The sequence below is a fragment of the Leucoraja erinacea genome, chromosome 20 (assembly GCF_028641065.1).
Source record: "Leucoraja erinacea ecotype New England chromosome 20, Leri_hhj_1, whole genome shotgun sequence".
Taxonomy (NCBI): domain Eukaryota; kingdom Metazoa; phylum Chordata; class Chondrichthyes; order Rajiformes; family Rajidae; genus Leucoraja; species Leucoraja erinaceus.
The window spans coordinates 32,088,301-32,109,838 of record NC_073396.1 but is presented as its reverse complement, the minus strand read 5'-3'; the positions used below and the strand labels follow the sequence as shown (position 1 = coordinate 32,109,838).

Below are 21,538 nucleotides of genomic sequence, written 5' to 3'. Positions count from 1 at the left end.
ATTCATCTCACATATTCTTATGACATACTTTAATAGAAGAGCAATAACAAAATGGTGCCCACAAGAAACATCCACTTGAACGTCTATATCTGGTGCAATATTGTAGGAGTGGTTCCTTTAGTAAGTTATGTTTCATTTGCAACTCGGCTCCAGTTCCCTGCCTTTGCTCCATTTTCATTTCTGTCTAATCATGGATGCTACAGTTTCACTTTCAGTTCTATTCATGATTAAAAAACTTACCGTGATGTGAATAATCAGGTGTTCTGCATCCATGGGAACAGAAATGTGCAAACTAACTATAGGCTTCCCTGGAAGATCCCTTGACTATCAATGGGAGGATCTATTGATTGGAAAGAAAAGTGTTTTGGGTCCAAGAATGCAGGCAATCATAGTGTTACGAGGGAAGGCGTTGGGGTGCTTGCACTCAAGGATGGCAATCGTGTCGTAGATTTCCGTAACTCAAAGCTGCACCATTCCACCTGTGTTAAGAAACGAGAGTTGGAAGGAAACTGTGCTGATATTTTGTTTTCTTACACATATTTCACGAGGGCAAATTGTGTTCAGTATCTCAGATTTTTGGGTGGGGATATGTGAATTGTCTGAGGGGCAACTTTCTGTAACCTAAATGACCGTAAAGTGGGGGTCACCTGTTTCATGAAATGAGTGTGTTATCTGAAGCTAATGTAGTTTAGTCACACTGCCGACAATGGGCTAATGGAACATACATTCTGAGGTTTTTTTGCTCAGATACATCCAGGCGTGCAGCACACCGCAGTCTCTCTCTCTCTCTCAAGTAACTACTGTTTGCCCCATGGTGCATAAATGTAGTCTGCAAAAAGACTGCAAAAACCAAGCATGGGCTGACAATGAATTTGACCACGCCAAATGTTCATTCAAAGGGGTAATAAATCTGAGAAATTCTCATGGTCTAAAGTCAGATTAACCCTTATTAATCCATGCCATTTATAATCTCCACTACACATATGTGCAGCCACCCATTACAAGGTATTACGGTACTACACAGCTTTACACTATCAAGGTCGGCCCGCTCTCTCTCTCTCACGTCACGCCAAGCTAGATGAGAATGGCTGGCAGTTTAAATGTCCCTGTTTGCTTATGGAATAAAGACTGATCTTTCACTATGTGTGTGTTGTTGTGGATCAATGATAACATGGTGTCAGAAATGGGATTCAAACGCACGCCTCCAAATCAATGTTGATAACTTCCCTGTGGTCATATTGATTTCAACCACAGGACCACATGAGCAGAGTTTACGGTCCGCTCCAGTAGACACAAAGAAAGTTGACTAAGGGGACCCAGCAATCTCTACTGCATAAAATCCCTCTTTGCAATATCACTTTTTTATTCATGTTCATAAGTTATAGGTGCAGAATTAGGTCACTCAGCCAATCAAGCCTACTCTGCCATTCAATCATGGCTGCTCTAACTCTCACCCTCAATCCCATTCTTTTGCCTTCTCCTCATAACCTCTGACACCCGCACTAATCAAGAATCTATCTATCTCTGCCTAAAACATATCCATTGACTTGGCCTCCACCGCCTTCCGTGGCAATGAATTCCACAGATTCACCACCTCTAACTAAAGAAATTCCTCCTCATCTCCTTCCTAAAGGAACATCCTTTTATTCTGAGGTGATGACCTCTAGTCCTAGGCTCTCTTCCACGTCAGCTTTAGAAGATGTCTGCCTTTCAGGGACAGTTTTGTCATAGTCGCTGAACCAAAAACCAAAAACTAACGATCTCTATTTTCTTAATTTTTAACCACTTTCAGAAAATTTGAAAAGACCAGGGTAAATATTCTGACACCCACTTCAATGATCAATATTAAAATATATCCGTATTATATCAAATATTTTGCAATAACTTTCTGATGAAATCTGAGCTCAACATGTATAAAGCGCTGGAAGGTCCCATGGGATGGCGAAGCCTTACGGGGGCCGCCCATTGTCAGTGGAATAACCATGCCATAGTGCTTGAGTTTGGACCTGCTGCACTGACAATGTGGTTTGCGGAGCTCCCAACGCGGGGCGGCGCTGATCAGCGCGGGGTCCTGTGACTGCCCGGATCGGCCTGTGGACAAGGAGCTGCAGACTCCGGCAGTCGGGAGGCGTCACAGGGAGGTCCAGGCCGCTGTGGAGGAGGATGAGTTCACTGTACAGGGGTACTAAGTCGGCGTTCCACACAGCCACATGAGGGCTATCATAAAGATCGGGCCACAGGGGATTCCACATTCCTGCAGGTGATGGAAGGCCCCGACCAGTTCAATGAACATCTTTGGGGAGGCCGCAGTCGGGGCCTATGGTGATCGAAACTCCCGCCTTGGTCGGTTGAATTTCATGTTATTCACTTATGTCTATTAATTTCTGTGGGAGGTTTGCTGCTTTTTAGATTCCTACATTCCTGCTGCTGGCTTTCCACTTTTTTATATGCAGGGATTATTCCCGAATTTTTGCGAAATATTTTTGCAGAAAACCTGTTTTTTCATTGCAAATGATACTGCCTGTAAAGGGAAGTTCATTTCGTTGTCTCAAATTGAGACAATGACAATAAATTTGAATACAATACAATACAATACTCTAACTAAAGAAATTTCTCCTCATCTCCTTCCTAAAGGAACATCCTTTTATTCTGAGGTGATGACCTCTAGTCCTAGGCTCTCTTCCACGTCAGCTTTAGAAGATGTCTGCCTTTCAGGGACAGTTTTGTCATAGTCGCTGAACCAAAAACCAAAAACCAAAAACTAACAATCTCTATTTTCATAATTTTTAACCACTTTCAGAAAATTTGAAAACACCAGAGTAAATATTCAGACACCCACTTCAGTGATCAATATTAAAATATATCGGTATTATATCAATACCTCAAATATTTTGCAATAACTTTCTGATAAAATCTGTCTCAACATGTATAAAATTATTTTTCTAAGGTCCCATGGGATTGTTAAGCAATACGTATAGCTTAAAACACCATTGAAACATCAGTAGGAAATCAATAACCATACCATAACATATTAAAAAAAAGTTCTTGAATGTTTTTAAATGGCAAAAATGCTGAAAATGTGATGCCTGGTTAAATATTTCTGTTCTCATCAATCTGAGGTCAAGCTTTCAAGGTCAGTTTATTGTCACATGTACCAGTTAAGGTGCAGTGAAATTTGAGTTACCGTACAGCCATACTAAGTGAAAAGCAGCAAGACACACAACCACATAAAAGTTAACATAAAGATCTGTCACAGTGGATTCCACATTCCTCACTGTGATGGAAGGCAAGAAAGTTCAATCTTCTTCCTCTTTGCTCTCCCGCAGTCGGGGCCGTCAAAGGGGTGATCGAAACTCCCGCCTTGGGTCGGTTGAAACTCATTCTATTCACTTATTTCTATTAATTTTCTGTGGGAGGTTTCAGCTGCTCAGGAGATTCCTGCATTCCTGCTGCTGGCTTTCCACTTTCAACAGTGCAGGGACATACTCCCGAAGTTGTTGCGAAATATCCCTCATTATCACAGTCAATGCAGAAAACCTAGTTACTATTCTCATTGCAAATTCTGAGACCCCCACTAACACTGATTATGCATCACTGCAAAGGAATGTTAAATATCAAGCACCTTATAATATTGTTAGAATGCAATTGTGATGACCTTGTTCTTTGTCTAGTTGAGTCCTAATGGCAGCCAGGAGGACAATCGCATGAAGAATGTCCCTATCCCCGTCTACTGTCGTCCACTGGTTGCAAAAGACCCAACCATGAAGGTAACCAGAAATTATAATGATTGGAGTTTATTTTATACTGGTTTTGATGCTAACTATGATATTTAACATGTACTTCAAATTTCTGGGATGCAATATGATTGGCACTGCGTCTTTCATAGAATTTTTTGGGGCCCTTAGAATTATTAAATAGTTGTGAAACAGAAGCAGAACATTCAGTTCATTGAATCTGAGCAGCTTTAGACTTCAGAGATACAGCATGGAAACAGGCCCTTCAGCCCACCGAGTCCATGCTGACCAGCGATCACCCCGTGCATTAACACACTAAGGAAAATGTACAATTTACAGAAGCCAATTAACCTACAAACTTGTACGTCTTTGGAGTGTGGGAGGAAACCAGAGCACCCGGAGAAACCCCACGCGATGTCAGGGAGAATGTACAAACCCTGTACAGACAGCTCCCGTAGTCAGGATCGAACCCGGCTCTCTGGCAGCAACATTACCACCACTCCATTGTGCCGCTCCTTCCCATTGACCTGACCCCGTCCTGTAGTCATGTAATTCCCTTGTCTCACTCAGGAAACCTGAACGGAAACCTCTGGAGACTTTGCGCCCCACCCAAGGTTTCCATGTGGTTCCCGGAAGTTCCCAGAGGTTTTTGTCAGTCTCCCTACCTGCTTCCACTACCTGCAACCTCCGGCAACCACCTGCAACCTCTGGGAACCGCACGGAAACCTTGGGCGGGGCGCAAAGTCTCCAGAGGTTTCCGTTCAGGTTTCCTAAGTGGGACAGGGGCATAAGTGATTTTCTTTCGAGTACCTTTTCTAAGTGAGTTCCAAACCATTACCACTTTCCGAATAAAGTTTAAAATTTATTCCTAACAATCCGCATCTGTCTTTTCCCCATATTTTAAATCTGTCTTAAGAGTCTCCTCATCTTTCTCGTTCTGAATGCTGGTTTTGAGACGGCTACTCCAGTGTTGTGCAAAGACATGTTGTGTTTCTATTGTCGCAGCTTTGGTGTGCAGCTGGTGTGGACCTGAAACTGGTTGGAAGCTACAACGCATGGATAACGGCAACGCACTGGGCCGCTCGCGCAGCTGCGATCCCCTGACCTCCGACGCTGAGAAAGATGTGAAGAACAGCAGCAGCCATAGCTCCCCCGACAAAAACAAGAAGGTAAACCCAGTAGCACGCCGGTTTGGCCATTGGCAATTTAAAGAGGTATGTGGCTGGTAACACTGATCGGCTCAAGGTGCTGGAGCAAAGTAACTCAGCGGGTCAGGCAACGTCCTTGGAGGGAATGGATAGGCAACAGTTTGGGTTGTGGCCCTTCTACAGACTGATCCATTCCCACTGCTAATGCTGCCTGATCCACTGAGTTACTCCAGCACTTTGTGCTTTGCTGAAGGTTCCAGCATCTGCAGTTCCTTGCGACTGCATTAGTAGTACTAGGAATGTCAACCACTGTGGTGTTACACAAAGTGGGCATCACTGATTGGATACTACACCAATTCTCAAGAGATGCATGATGCAGCAATATCAGGAGGAAACCTAAAAATAATATGTTCCTTCTGTTAACCTGGAAAACCCATGAATTTATTCTGTAAATGCACAGTGTTGGTCATTTTAATCTTTTGATTACAGTTTAGTTTATTGTCACATGTACCGGGGGTCACCAAAGTGGTAGATAGGAGTTCAGCACTGCACTCTGGTTGTGGTCCTCTTTTTCAAGATCAAGAGTGTTTTGGCCTTGATTCGATTGTTTACAAGAATATCAGATGTATATTCAACCAAGTTAGTGCAATGTTATTGAAGTTTTAATTGTGGATCACTTGATAACTCTTCCTCTTGTTCCTGTATCCAAATGGATGGAGAACATACATATCACAATACATAATCCTCCAAAATTTCCACCACCTCCAGCGGGATCCCACCACCAGCCACATTTTCCCATCTTCACCCCTTTCCGTTCCACAGAGAATGTTCCCTCCACAACTCTCTAGTTAACTCATCCCTTCCCACACAAACCACCCCCTCCCCAGGTACAGTCCCCTGCAATCGTAGAAGATGCAACACTTGTCGCTATACCTCCTCCCTCGACTCTGTCCAGGGACCCTGACAGTCCTTTCAGGTTAGGCAGAGGTTCACTTGCACCTCCTCCAACCTCATCTACTGGTCCAGAACGCAGCCGCCCGACTCATCACCCACACCAAATCCTGGCATCACATCACTCCAGTCCTCAAACAACTTCACTGGCTTCCCATCTCCCACCGGATCACCTACAAAATCCTGATCCTCACCTACAAAGCCCTCCACCATCTGGCCCCCCCATATCTCACTGACCTCCTCTCCCCCTACCAACCCTCATGGCCCCACAGATCCACATCAGCCGGTCTCCGCTCCATCCACAAGTCCAACCTCCGCAGTTTTGGGGACAGAGCCTTCTCCAGGGCAGCTCCCAGGCTCTGGAACTCCCTCCCCCAACTGATCCGCAATTCCGTGTCCCTCACCATCTTCCAGTCCCGCCTCAAGACCCGTCTCTTCACCTCTGCCTATCCTTAGCCCCACGTCCCCCTCCCTTTTCATCTGTGCATTAATTGCCTCATATTGTGTTTTGAATTGAATTCTGTCTTTACTTTGTGTACTAGTCATGTCTCTACTATTTATTTAATTCCCCTTACATATTTTTCCTCTACCTGCTAAATTTTTGTAAGGTGTCCTTGAGACTCTTGAAAGGCGCCCATAAATAAAATGTATTATTATTATTATAACTGTATCCGTTGTTCAAGATGTGGACACTTATACACCGGCGAGTCCAAACGCAGACTGGGCGATCGTTCCGCGGAACAGCTTCGCTCAGCCCGCGTGATCAGTGTGTACCATCAACCAAGGCTGTAACCAGATAGTGTCGTCACTAATTCAATTGTGGTTTGTGGGAACTTCCAGTGTTCAAATAGGCTGCAGCATTTCATTAGTTTAGTTTAGTTTATTGTCTCGTGTACCGAGGTACTGTGAAAAGCTTTTGTTGCACGCTAACTAGTCAGTACATGATTACAATCGAGCTATTCACAGTGTTTTGATACATGATTAAGGGAATAATGTGAATAACGTTTAGAGCAAGATTTATCCCGCACATTTGGTTGGTAAGTGCTGAGGTTATTAAAGGTAAGGTATCAATAAAAGCACCTTACTGAGTGAGAGTAATGATGCCTGAAGCAGACCGTGCAGGGAAGCAATGCATAAACCATTAGTTCTCCTGCTGGCGTAATTATCACTCATCTGAACGTAAACATGTGTTGTTGATCATGCTGGTAGTTATCACCCGGCTGGGATAGTTTAACCCAACCACAGGCTGGTGTTGTGCTGTGGTATACCCACAGAGGCAGACCTTTGCTGACTTTGTGTTTCTCCCTCAGGTCCACAGTGCAGAGGATGTCTCCAGCCGTGTGTGGATCTGCACTAGCACCCACTCCACCAGTAAAATTGTGATCATTGATGCCAATCAACCTGGCACCATTATGGACCAGTTTATAGTGTGCAACGCCCATGTTCTGTGCATCACCAGCATCCCAGGTGAGTGAACCTGCATCTTCAGGCAATAACATTTATATCTAGGAACAACTGGACCAACAGCATGTATTCGATGTTTGATGACAAAAAATAATGTAGCATGGTTATAAGCCAAACATCTTCTGGGTAGTTTTCTGCATTTGTTTTTTTTATCAAATCTCAAAGCATCGCAGTACAGCAGCACACAAGTGGGTTTTTTTTCTGGGGAGAACCATTCATGAGAACAAGAATGTCCCAAACAAGAAAATCCTTGAAGCTCTCAACCCATCTCTCTTCCAATATTATGCTTCTCATGGAACCCAATGCTGGAGTTTCTGGCAATACTGGCACCAAATTAGGTGTGGAGCATGTTTAGTTCACAGGAGAGGAATGGCTCCGGGGGGAAGAGGCAAGTTTCAGGTTATTTCTATATTTTGAATTGAATTGAATATTGAATATTTATTACATGTCATTTGAACCTCAGTGAGGCTCAAACGAAACTCCGTTTCCACAGCCATACAAACAAAGACAATTCCTACAAGACATACAAAGAATTGAATTTACACAAACATCCATCACAGTGAATCTCCTCCTCACTGTGATGGAAGGCAAAGTATTTTCTCTCCCCTGCACCATTTTACTCCAGATGTTGAAGCCCCGGGCGGGCGATGGTAAGTCCCACGGCCATTTTAGGCCGCGCCGGGCGATGTACGGCCCCGCTCCAGGTCTAAAAGTCACAAAGTTGGAGCCCCCGGTCGGTGTTGTAATGTCCCGCGGCATTTGAAGCCGCGCCGGGCGATGTACAGCCCAGCTCCGGGTAGTTCCAACCACGCGACACGGGCCGGAGAAGTCGCGTTGCGGGAGCCCCGGAAAGCGGTCTCTCACCCGGACCCGCGAGCTCCCGATATCACAGTCCAGCGGACCTATGGCTGCAGCTGGAGCCTCCGAGCTCCGGGGTCGGGCCGTAGCAGCGAGCCACCACTGCTCCCCATGCTCCAAGGCCGGCCAGCCCCACGATAGTGAGTAGTCCACAGCTCCGCGACTGGAGCCTCCAGGTCGTTCCGGCTGGAGGCCGCTCCACGGTGCTAGGCCCCAAAGACAACGGAGACCCGACAGGAAAAAGGTCAGGTCTCCCGTGCAGGGAAGAAAAGTTTAAATTTTCCCCCATCCCCCTCCCCCGCCCCTCACATATACACAGTTAAAAACACTATTAAAAAACACAAACAACTATATTTAACTAGACAAAAAAAGACAGACAGGCTGAAGGGGCCGCTGCAACACAGTCACGCCGCCACCAATTTTAATTAAATCATGTCTATTTAATGGCATTATATATATATAATATACACACACGCATATATACACACATGCTCATATACACGTCTCTCACACACACATACTGTATATTTATATATGAATTTAATAATTTTGGTATTTTCCAGTGCTTTACATATGTCTTACATATCTTTAAAAGGATTTTAATTTTTAAATGATTTAATGATTCGAATCTTAATAGTAAGGTTACTTGAAGAATGTTTTTTGAATATTTGTGTGAACATTAGGGGCAGACTTTTGAATGTTTTGACAGCTGGTATCATGGGACCATGAAGCATAGGACCATATCTTAATCAGGTCTCAAAACATATTTGGGGCCTGGCTGGCTTTTTAAAAATAAGACATTTCTTGTGGGCAATGAAAGCTTTTTCTGCACGCCTGTTAATGCGGGCCAGTAGTGTGGGTTTCGGAGTTTGCTGTCCTGACATTGTGGTGAATGGGACTGTGGGGAGGTGACACTTCCCTTCCCTCAGATATTGTCATCCCTGAGTTCAATCTGAGCCCATCCCAGTGAGGTAAATCTGGTCAAGGATCACATCACAATCCAATTCAATGTTCATTTATCAGTTTACTTAGAAACATTGCACCAACAATAGAATAATTTTCATTTTATCATTAACTTTTGCTCTCTGTTCTCTTTAACTTGACGATTTTAAACACTACTCACTTTGGTGATCATTTGAACTAACTCTGTTCCAATGTGTATAGGTGACTCATCCTGCCTGTGGTTCCCTTGCAAGTGCTTGCCCAGAATCCTCCTCCTTTATTATATTATAAAAGTTAAGCCCATGTCAATTTGATTACTGCAATTCAAACTTTGATATCATTTTATCTTAATCTTGCCTCTTTGTGATGAGTCTGTGATATGATTCAATTTTTACATAGAACATAGAGCACAGAACATTACAGCAGAGGAACGGGCCCTTAGTCCCACTATGATTGTGCCGAACATGATGCCGAGTTGAACTGATCTCATCTGCCTGCACACGATCCATATCCCTCTATTCCCTGCCCTTCCATGTGGCTGTATAAAAGCATTTTAAATGCCATTATCGTCTTTGCCTCCACCATCACCACCACTGCTGGCAATCCATTCCAGGCACCGACCACTCTCTGTGATAAAAAAAAATCTCGCCCTGCACATATCCACGTTTCGGGTCGAGACCCTTCTTCAGATTGAGACTTACCTCCTCTCGCCTTCTAACTGTGCCCACTGATGTTGGACATTTCCACCCTGGGGAAAAGGTTCTCACTGTCAATGCGTACATCCGTGTCAATGATTTAGTCCATTGTTAACCCAAAGGAACGCCTGGTCTTTTTACCATTATCAGGCAAAGATGTTTTGATGGAAAAGTTCTACGTTTATTAGCGTTTTGAAAAGCTGAGGAATGGATTGTATTTGCAAAACATGTAAACTGATTTTGCAGATGAAACAAAACTAAGAGAGTGTTTTTCATTCACTTGATCAGCTGGATCACGAGGATACAGATAGTTATATTTAAACAAGTGCATGTTATTAGTGGGGTTTGATAATCCTGTTTATTCTTGGGTTAATTGATGCACAGCCTGTTTGTGCGTCTCTATATATAGTTCCAATGTTAACTTGCAGCTGTTTTAAGATTTCTTTAAAAGCCTTGGATAATAATAATAATAATAATAAATTTTATTTATGGGCGCCTTTCAAGAGTCTCAAGGACACCTTACAAAAATTTAGCAGGTAGAGGAAAAACATGTAAGGGGAATGAAATAAATAGTAGAGACATGACTAGTACACAAAGTAAAGACAGAATACAATTCAAAACACAATATGAGGCAATTAATGCACAGATGAAAAGGGAGGGGGACGTGGGGCTAAGGATAAGCAGAGGTGAAGAGATGGGTCTTGAGGCGGGATTGGAAGATGGTGAGGGACACGGAATTGCGGATCAGTTGGGGGAGGGAGTTCCAGAGCCTGGGAGCTGCCCTGGAGAAGGCTCTGTCCCCAAAACTGCGGAGGTTGACTAGTGGATGGAGAGGAGACCGGCTGATGTGGATCTGAGGGACCGTGAGGGTTGGTAGGGGGAGAGGAGGTCAGTGAGATATGGAGGGGCCAGATGGTGGAGGGCTTTGTAGGTGAGGATCAAGATTTTGTAGGTGATCCGGTGGGAGATGGGAAGCTATGCAGCTATGGATATGCAGCTATGTCAATTCTTAGTCTGAGGACACAAATGATCTTTATAGTGCTTATTCCTGACTTCTTAAATTTTGATTCCTCTTGAGTTAACTACAGTTTACTGATGTCTGGAAGCAGGAATGAAAGGATTGGAGCAAAAATGAAGCGCAGAAAGTTTAATGAAATCTAAATTAGTTTAAACTATGTTTTGGAATATTCTTTCTTTTCTTAGCTGTGTTAAATGATTAATCGTGCTAAGATTTGTCAAATATTTTGAGCCTGGATTCATTCTCCTTTGCTGCCCTCCTGGCCTATTTTGGGAATTTCTGCAATTCCAATTATGCATTTCTCTGACGGAGAACATTGAAATACAGAACTGAACTACAGGGCCTCATTTAAATATGATATCAGTGAAACAAGATACAATAACAAAAGTGAAAACAGAAACCGTTGTTGAATTAGAGGATCAGAATTTACCGATGTGCATACACTGGAGATGCTTTGTTTAGTTTAGTTTCGAGATACAGCACGGAAACAGGCCCTTCGGCCCACCGAGTCCGCGACGACCAGCGATCCCCGCACACTTTCACTATCCTACTCACATTGGGGATAATTTACAATTATACTGATTAACCTCAAAACCTGTACATCTTTGCAGAGTGGGAGGAAACCAAGAAACCCTAACTGGAGAAAACCCACGCAGATTACGGGGAGAACGTACAAACTCTGTACAGACAGTAGTCGGGATCAAACCCGGGTCTCTGGCGCTGTAAGGCAGCGACTCTACCGCTGCGCCACCGTGTGAAGTACATTATGATCACAATTGAGATTTGGGATAATAATACCTATCTACACATTGTACAAATTTAAACATTTAAAATTTCTGCTGGGAAATCTTAGGAATGTGTTTTGCATTTTGCCATCTACAATTGTAGGAGTTACAATAATTATTCCCCATAATGTAATGGCCTGTCTGATCCAACGCAAGACCGCCATAAGAAAATAGCCATTATAATTGCCTTTTTTGGTGGCGGATATCGGGAACACACAGTTGTGTCACAAGGCTTCTTTTGAGCATGCAGCACCCCCCCCCCCCCCCACACTGCCACCCCCCCCCCCCCCCCCCCCCCCCCCCCCCCCCCCCCCCCCCCCCCCCCCCCCCCCCCCCCCCCCCCCCCCCCCCCCCCCCCCCCCCCACCCCCACCCCCCCCCCCCCCCCCCCAAAATACTGCTTTGATTCTGGAATCAGTGATAACATAATTGAGACAAGAGTATCATGACCATTTTCTAAAAAAAACTGTCATGCACAATTTCCACATCTGTCAGCCACAGATTGTCTGTACTGGATATTTTGCACTAGTTTTATGGTTATTAGTTTATTGAATTAAAAATTATATTTATGGGCCTACTAAGCTGCGGCAAGTAAGAATTTCATTGTTCTGTTCTTGGTACATTTGACATTTAAGCACTCTTGACTCTTGAGATTAGGAATATGATGTAATTCTTTCCATGGTCTCAATGAGTGCAGATCTAACTCAAGAAGCTCAGTGCCATCCAAGATCAGGTAGTCTGGTTGAATAGCGTACAGTTTACTTCCCTAAACATTCAAAGACACAAAGTGTTGGAGTAACCCAGTGGGATAGACAGCATCTCTGGAGAACATGGATAGGTGATGTTTGTGTTAGCCGTGTGACAATCCTGCAATTCCCCCTCCTATTGTGTTGTGGATGGACTGTCGCCCGAGTAACACACTTCTTGAGGAGGAAGGAACTGCAGATGCTGGTTTACACTGAAGATTGACACAAAATCTTGGAGTAACTCAATCAGACAGGCAGCATCTGTGGAGAGAAGGAATGGGTGACGTTTCGAGTCAAGACCCTCCTTCTCTGAAGAAAGTTCTCAGCCCATAACGTCACCCATTCCTTCTATCCAGAGATGCTGCCTGTCAACCTAATGGGCCTGTCCCACTTAGGCGACTCTTTAGACCAGGGACTAATTTTAATGGAATTCACCGACGACACCTAGCGACAACCTATGACAGCACGTACGGCAACCTACAACAACCTACGACAGCAAAAATTGTTGTCATTGTCGCCAACAAATGTTCAACATGTTAGTGCCCAAAAAAATCGCCTAAGTGGGACAGACCCATTAATTACTCCAAAACATGTTGGACTTCGTGAATAGCTAGATTTGGGCACTAGATGGCAATGTTGCCCACATCTCAAGAATGAATAAAAGAAAAGGTTTACCATAGAGTTGCACATAGTTATTTTATCGAGAATTCGCTCATTGGAGGCATTTTGCCTATTCTTCTAAGTCATGAAATTGGTGAGGTTGAGATTTTGACTGAAAGATTTCCTGAACCTTATGAAGTAGATGCAATGGAACAGGTTCCCCAAAGTTTAATGATATCTACACCATGATGAGACAAATCTATTCTCTTTCTGTCTTTGTGGCAGCTGCCAGTGAGAGTGACTATCCTGCAGGGGAGATATTTTTGGAAGGGGACTTGAATCCAGATGACTCCAGCGGAGCAGAAGGAGTATTGGCAGGAATTACCTTGGTCGGATGCGCAACCAGGTGCAACGTTCCCCGGAGCACCAGCACATCTAGAGGTGACACCCCAACATCTGACAAAGGACACAGTGAGTAACAACTAAAGTTTTAAAAAAAAAGGTTCTGCTTATTTGCTTTGGTCCTTGACTTGAGAAACAGTTCACGTTCATCTAGAGTATCAGAAAGTATATCAAGATCATTTATGTATTTACTGTTGAGCTAAGTGAGATTACTATTCTTAACATTCACACTCTGGAGCGTGCTATTAATACTTCAGGAAGTAGACTTGACATCATCTCATTTTTACCAGAAAAATGGCTAACAGAGTATGAACATTTCTTAATTTCATCATAGACCCTGGAAGTAGATAGATACCTCATACCAATAACAAATACCGGTAAATGCACTGAGTGATATGCCATTCTGAGTTAGACTGCTTGCCCAAATAGTTGATTTATTCCTAAACTAACAAATTTAAACTGATAAATTTAAAAAGTTAGGCTAAACTGGACTTGAATCACACATGGAATCATAGGTCATCCATGGGTTTTCTCCGGGATATTCGGTTTCCTCCCACACTCCAACGACGTATAGGTACAGTGCCCTCCTTAATGTTTGGGACAAAGACTCATCATTTATTTTATTTGCCTCTGTACTCCACAATTTGAGATGTATAATAGAAAAAAATCACATGTGGTTAAAGTGCACATTGTCAGATTTTAATAAAGGCCATTTTTATACATTTTGGTTTCACCATGTAGAAATACAGCTGTGTTTATTTCAGGGCACTATAATGTCACCATAATTTCAGGGCACCATAATGTTTGCGACACATAGCTTTGCAGCCATTTGTAATTGCTCAGGTGTGTTAATTGCCTCCTTAATGCAGGTATAAGAGAGCTCTCAGCACCAGTCTTTCCATTACCATTGGAAACTTTTATTGCTGTTTATCAACATGAAGACCAAAGTTGTGGCAATGAAAGTCAAAGAAGCCATTATGAGACTTAGAAACACGAATAAAACTGTTAGAGACATCAGCCAAACCTTACGCTTACCAAAATCAACAGTTTGGAACATCATTAAGAAGAAAGAAAGCACTGGTGAGCTTACTTATTGCAAAGGGACTGGCAGGCCAAGGAGGACCTCCACATCTGATGACAGAAGAATTCTCTCTATAATAAAGAAAAATCCCCAACACCTGTCTGACAGATCAGAAACATTCTTCAGGAGTCAGGTGTGGATTTGTCAATGACCACTGTCCACTTCACAAACAGAAATACAGAGGCTACACTGCAAGATGCAAACCACTGGTTAGCTGCAAAAATAGGATGTCCAGGTTACAGTTTACCAAGAAATGCTTAAAAGAGCAACCACAGTTCTAGAAAAAGGGCTTGGGGACAGATGAGATGAAGATTATCATTTCAGAGTGATGGCAAGAGTAAAGTATGGAGGAGAGAAGGAACTGCCAAAGTTCCAAAGCATACCACCTCACCTGTGAAACACGGTGGTGGGGGTGTTATGGCCTGGGCATGTATGGCTGCTGAAGGTACTGGCTTGCATATCTTCATTGATGATACAACTGCTGATGGTAGTAGCATGATGAAATTTGAAATTGTATAGACGCATCTATCTGCTCAAGTTCAAACAAATGCCTCAAAACTCATTGGCCGGCGGTTCATTCAACAGCAAGACACTGATCCCAAACATACTGCTAAAGCAGCAAGGAGTTTTTCAAAGCTAAAACAATGGTCAATTCTAAGTCTTGAGTGGCCAAGTCAATCACCCGATCTGAACCCAATTGAACATACCTTTTATATGCTGAAGAGAAAACAGAAGGGGACAAGCTCCCAAAACAAGCATAAGCTAAAGATGGCTGCAATACAGGCCTGGCAGCGCATCACCAGAGAAGACACCCAGCAACTGGTGATGTCCATGAATCACAGACTTCAAGCAGTCATTGCAGGCAAAGGATATCCAACAAAATATTAATCATGACTACTTTCATTTACATGACATTGCCATGTCCCAAACATTATGGTGCCCTGAAATGGGGGGACTATGTATAAACACTGCTGTAATTTACATTGCCACCGTGCCAACCATGTTCCATGATGTTTTTACTGTGAATATGATGGGTCGAGTGTCGTCAATCTGCATCTGAAAATCCATTAATTCTATAACAGAGCTCGCTAACATTCTGCCAGCGAGGTGAGAGTCCAAAACAGGCATAAAGAGGCACCTGGCCAGGGGCTGTTGAACGTGCGGCACAGTTTGGTACTTGGTTAATTTGCAAGCAAGGATGGTGGCCAGGGATGTTTGAAAGAATAGGAAATTAGAGGTGTAAAAGGCCGCCGCTGACACTGAATTCGAATGTCTGCATTGCATGTAATTGAAAGATGATTAAATACTTTCTGCATTGAAGAAAAGGCAGGAGAATGGGATTGAAAGGGAAAAATAGATCAGCTATGATTGAATGGCGGAGAAGATTCATATGGCCGAATGGATTAATTTTGCTCCTCTGTCTTGTGGTTTCTGTGCTTTTTCATCATAAAGACAAATTGCCAATCATGTCTATCCTACCTCACAGGCGAAATGGCTCCTCTTAAAGGTGGGAAGGTTAACCAACCGCAGTCGGCTGAAGAAGCAACTGAAGCAACAGAGGCAACAGGGAACGGAGTCACTGATGCAGAACCAGCATTAGCGCGGCCCAGTGCCTACACAGAACACGTGTTCACAGACTCCGCACGGACAGACGACCGAACTCAACTCAGGTAACGATGATGGACGTGGACAGGTCTGGCCCATCACTCAGTGGGAAATGGTAACGTTGCAGTTGTATGAAGTTAGGAGAGCAATGCGCACCTTCAGTATCCATGACATAGTAAAGGGCATTGATTATGTGCAAAGATCATGCAATGTGAAATAAAATGTTTAACAAAGAACTGCAGATGCTGGAAAAATCGAAGGAAGGCAAAAATCTGGAGAAACTCAGCGGGTGAGGCAGCATCTATGTAAATTACATGTGCTGATCTTTGTTACGAACCTTCCAACGGTCTACACTACAGAATGATAAGCTTCTGTGCCTGCTGGTGAGGGGGAAATATATGAAACCTAGAATCAGATGTAGTCCATGCATGCTGGTGGATAAGTTGGGGCAGATGAATAGCAACACTTGCCTTTTCCCCCACCAGGAAATGTTTCAAGGCCCTCTATTTCTTCCTCCAACAGAGACCCCATTAATTTATCTCCACTAACACTCTCCTCCACTGACGGAACTTGTCCTCGTCCTCAATAAGTTCTCTTTTGACTCCTCTCACTTCCTCCAAGTTAGCCATGGGCACTGTCAACTGTCTGACTGCTTCTCTGTTGGTTACATGGAACAGTCCTTATTCCAGGCATCACTCTATCCCTATATCCCCCTACTCTTTCTCCTCTACATTGAACACTGCATTAGGGCTGCTGCCTTCACTCCAGCATAACTCGAGGATCTCCCCCCCCCTCTCATCCACCCCACAATAAGGCTGAAGAAGGGTCCTGACCTAAAACATCACCTGTCCTTGTTTTCAGGGATGCTGCCTGACCTGCTGTGTTACACCGGCACTTTGTGTCATTTTGCCTTTTCCAGTCTCAGTTTGGAGTTCTGGAATACCAATAAGAAAGGAAATGCCGTGGAGAAAAAAAATCACTGCTAGATTAAAAGACTCTGCATAGTGATGGGGGGTTAACTGTAATGGTGCAGGTAAAATGTATTGATAAGGTTTTGACTGTGAGGGTCATAGTCAATATATGTTCAAGACGGAACTGCAGATGTTGGAAAATCTAAGGTAGACAAAAATGCTGGAGAAAATCAGCGGGTGCGGCAGCATCTATAGAGCGAAGGAATGCCGAAACGTTGCCTATTTCCTTCGCTCCATAGATGCTGCCGCACCCGCTGAGTTTCTCCAGCATTTTTGTCTAGTCAATATATGTATTCACCGTAATGGTTCATTATACAGGTGCACAACCTTTTATCCGAAAGCCTTGGGACCAGACACTTTTCGTAATTCGGAATTTTTCGGCTTTCGGAATGGAAGATTTTTAGCGTAGATTTTAACGGCTGGCTCAGTGGTAGAGTGCTCGGCTCATATCCGCAAGGTCGCGAGTTTGCGCCTCGATCCCGGCAGTTACTCGATCGCGAGTTTGAGTCTTCAATGTAGTTTTTTCTTGCAGAATAAGAGAGAATAGGGAGGGTTAGGCTGGGATCATTCTCTGCGAGATGATCTTAGTGCGGGAGACAAGTGTAGGAGAGGTGTACTGACTGTGTGGGCAGAACTTTGGAAGTGATTGCCCACCATTCTCAAAAGCCGCTGTGTCTCCCTGTCCCTAAAACTCCAGAGGAATCCTCTCCCCGATGGGCGACAAGTGGCAGTTCGCCCACAGCCCGAGCTGCGCCACCCCAAGAACAAGACGTACCTTGCACACCATCAGCTTCTGCCCCTACGGGGAGCGTGTTTCTCTGGAGTTGGAGCAGAGCTGGGCTGGAGTTGCTGATCTGGGATCTCCGTGCTTGCAGTGGGCCTGGGGGTCGGTGTCCCGATGAGGGGGAGCAGCTCGGGCCGTGGGCGAACTGCCACTTGTCGCCGTAGCGGCGCATCGGGGAGCGGCTTCTGGTGGTCCTGACGTCTCTCAGCTCTTGTCCAGGGGGGTGGCCAGAGACATCAGGACCAACAGGAACCCGCTCCCCGATGGGCCGCTACAGCGACAAGTGGCAGTTCGCCCACAGCCCGAGCTGCGCCCCCTCATCCGCAACCTGGGTTCCTCTGGAGTTGGAGCGGGGCTCGGCTAGAGTTGCTACTGGCTGTGAGTCTCTGGGATCTCCGTGCTTGCAGTCGGTGTCCCATTGGTCCTGACGTCTCCGGCCACCCCCCTGGACAGGAGCTGAGACTGGGAACTGTACCATCCTTGCCCCCTCCCTTTGCAACTGCAAACAACCCCACTCTCCTGCTCACCTGCAAGGGCGGTACATTTCCCAGTCTCAGCTCCTGTACAGGGGGGTGGCCGGAGACGTCACAGCCCGAGCTGCGCCCCCTCATCCGCAACCCCAAGAACAAGACGTACCTTGCACACCATCAGCTTCTGTCCCTACGGGGAGCGTGTTCCTCTGGAGTTGGAACGGGGCTGGGCTGCTGCTGGCTGTGGGTCTCTGGGATCTCCGTGCTTGCAGTGGGCCTGGGGGTCGGTGTCCCGTTGGTCCTGACGTCTCCGGTGACTGGCACTGACCTGCTAGCATCGCCGATGTGAAGACAGTGCAAAGCCCCCGCGCCGGTGCAATGGGCGGGGAGCTGGAGAGGGGAGGGAAGGGATCACACACATGGCCGGGAAGCAGAGGGGTGTAGGTGGGGTGAAACGGAAGGGAGCAACAATCTGCTGCTGCCTGCCCGCTGAGTTAAAAAGTTCCCACGCAAGCCTCACGATACACTGTGTACCGTGAGTCTACCGTGGGAACTTTTTAACTCAGCGGGCAGGCAGCAGCAGATTGTCAATTATTAACCCTCCCGCGCAATATACCCTCACCTTCTCTATTATGAATGGGGATTTAGTTCCCCTTTCTTCGAGGACGGACCGGAGGTTCCGGAGGGCCGCCCTCGGTGAACGTCTTCAAGGACCTTTCTTCAACGACTGAAAAAATGTCCGCTATTCAGAGCTTTTTGTTATTTGGAATTTCAGATAAAAGGTTGTGCACCTGTAATTGAAAGCATTCATGAGTTATTACACTTGACAGTTTATTTGCAACAACTGAAATCGTTTGTTATCTGAGGACATTAAATTAGGTGTAGGAAAGTTGACTCAGGGCCTCACAGGATGGTTTTTGTCATTTAATAAGGTCACTGCTGAACGAATTGTAACTGCAACCTCATATTCCTATCTACCTTTTTCCACTCATTGATACCAAGAAAGCAGCTCCCTTCGAAAATATTCAAAGACCCTGCTTCGTGCTTTTTGAGGGAGAGACTTCCAAAGATTCAAAATCCATTTGAGAGAAACTATTTTGCTTCTTCACTGCCTTCCACTGGTTCTATATTCTCCCTCGGCTAGCAAAATGTTCTCCATACACAAGAACCTCAGGGTCTTGTATTTTGATCAAATCCCTTTCATTAAGCAGATATAGACTAAGAGTATAGTTGGAAGGGCCTGCTGCAGTTATATAAGACGTTGGTGAGGCCGCATTTAGAGTATTTTGTTCGGTTCTGTGCACCATGTTATAGGAAAGATGTTGTCAAGTCGGAAAGGGTGCAGAGAAGATATACAAGGATGTTGGCCCGACATGAGGGCCTGAGCTATAGGGAGAGGTTGAGCAGGCTAGGACTCTATACATTGGAGCACCGGAGAATTACTTATACAGAACGTTCTCCCCGTGACCTGGTTGGGTTTTCTCAGAGATCTTCGGTTTCCTCCCACATTCCATAGACGTACAGGTTTGTGGGTTAATTGGCTCGGTAGATGTAAAAATTGTTCCTAGTGGGTGTAGGATAGTGTTACGATGCGGGGATCGCTGGTCGGCACGGACCCCATCGGCCGAAGGGCCTGTTTCCGTGCTTTATCTAAACCAAATTAAACTAAAGATGTACAAAATCATGAGAGGAATCGATTAGGTAGACGCACGGAATAGGGGAATTGAGAACCAAACAACATAGGTTTAAGGTAAGGGGTAATTTTTCCACACAGTGGGTGATGGGTATATGGAACGAGCTGCCGGTGGAGGCAGGTACCATTGCAACGTTTAAGAAACATACAGATAGATAGGAATAGGAATACTTTATTGTCACTTGGGACTAGGCACAGTGAGATTCTCCATTGTCGGGTCCCCATTGTCCATTGTTCTCCCCCCTCACGACGGTCCCCTCCCCATGCCGCCCGCTCCATTGTTCTTCCCTTCCCCCCTCATGGCGGTTCCTCCATGCTCTCATCGGCGGTGGGTCGACCCGCGAGGCATCGCCGGCGAGGCCCCATCGGCGCAAGGGTTCACCACTGCCACCGCCGAGGCCTCACCGCTGTTGACGCTCCACTTCACGCCTTCGTGATGTCGACCCAGGCCCCAGCTGCGGGTTACATCGGCCGCTTCGCCCGACCCAGGCTTCTACCCATGAGATCCTGGCTGGGCTCCGACCCGGGCTTCTACGTGGCAATCCGGGAGGGAGCGAGACCGTGGCACCTCGATAAAGTCCTCCGGCCGTGTTCCACATTCACACCTGTGGCCCCACCATCGGGAAGCCTTCTGGCTGCGCAGCTCATTGGGATAGATGGATGGGACAGATATGGGCCAATTGCAGGCAGGTGGAACTAGTGTAGATGGGACATGTTGGTCAGTGTGTGCAAGTTAGGCCGAAGAGCCTGTTTCCACAATATATGATATAAGACTTCACAGCCATTCCAGGATTTAGTCGGATAAACACTTGAATTCTATCACAATGCATTAACATTCTTCTATAAATAAGGAGATGAATACAGTTCGCAGGGAGTCAGTAAGATGGTCAGAAAGATCCAGAGAAGGTAGATGCATGGCCTATTGAGGTCTCAGAATGAACTCGGCTATCTTCACAATTATGAAGCATTTTAGTATAATGGCAGAAAGGCTCTGATTTGTAGGACTGTGTGCTGGCAGACTCTGTGGCCCTTTCATATCCCCTTGTGAACCTTTTTTATGTCATCATTCCAGATGAATAGACCAGATGGATGTTACTTACACTCTATTGCAGCAATAGGTGTGTAATTGATCGTGCATGACAGTACGAAGCAGGCAACACTGATTCAGCTAGTTCTTCCACATGGAGATCAGTTAGGTTTGTTTTATAGGCATTTGCATTTGTTTTACGTTATAATCAAAAATTAAAATGAGTCCTGGCCTGTTTACAATTTCTTTTGAAATTAATTCAAATTGTTGCTTGATCATTGAACAACAATATCACCAGATGAATTTCATTAGCAGTAAATTCAGCTGAATAACTGATAAGTTAAGGAAAGCAGAAACCTACAGTATCTGACTCTGATTGTTTAGTTTTATTGATTCAATGTGTAGTGTAGGGATTATCAGTGCCTTTTAGGTTACCGGACTGACTTGAAAAACGCTAGAACACGGCTTGTACTCGCTAGAATTCAGAAGATTGAGAGGGGATCTTATAGAAACTTACAAAATTCTTAAAGGGTTGGACAGGCAAGATGCAGGAAGATTATTCCCG

General features: G+C 45.0%; 1 protein-coding gene across 1 annotated transcript in view; it reads left to right on the top strand.

Moving 5' to 3' along the window:
• The window catches only part of mapk8ip3 (mitogen-activated protein kinase 8 interacting protein 3), a 166,619-nt gene that overhangs the window by 109,523 nt on the left and 35,558 nt on the right, over nucleotides 1–21,538 (top strand). The window contains 6 exon segments of the mRNA XM_055651804.1: nucleotides 3,672–3,767; nucleotides 4,740–4,766; nucleotides 4,769–4,903; nucleotides 7,144–7,300; nucleotides 13,226–13,411; nucleotides 15,910–16,093. Of these exon segments, the coding sequence (XP_055507779.1) occupies nucleotides 3,672–3,767; nucleotides 4,740–4,766; nucleotides 4,769–4,903; nucleotides 7,144–7,300; nucleotides 13,226–13,411; nucleotides 15,910–16,093 (785 nt within the window).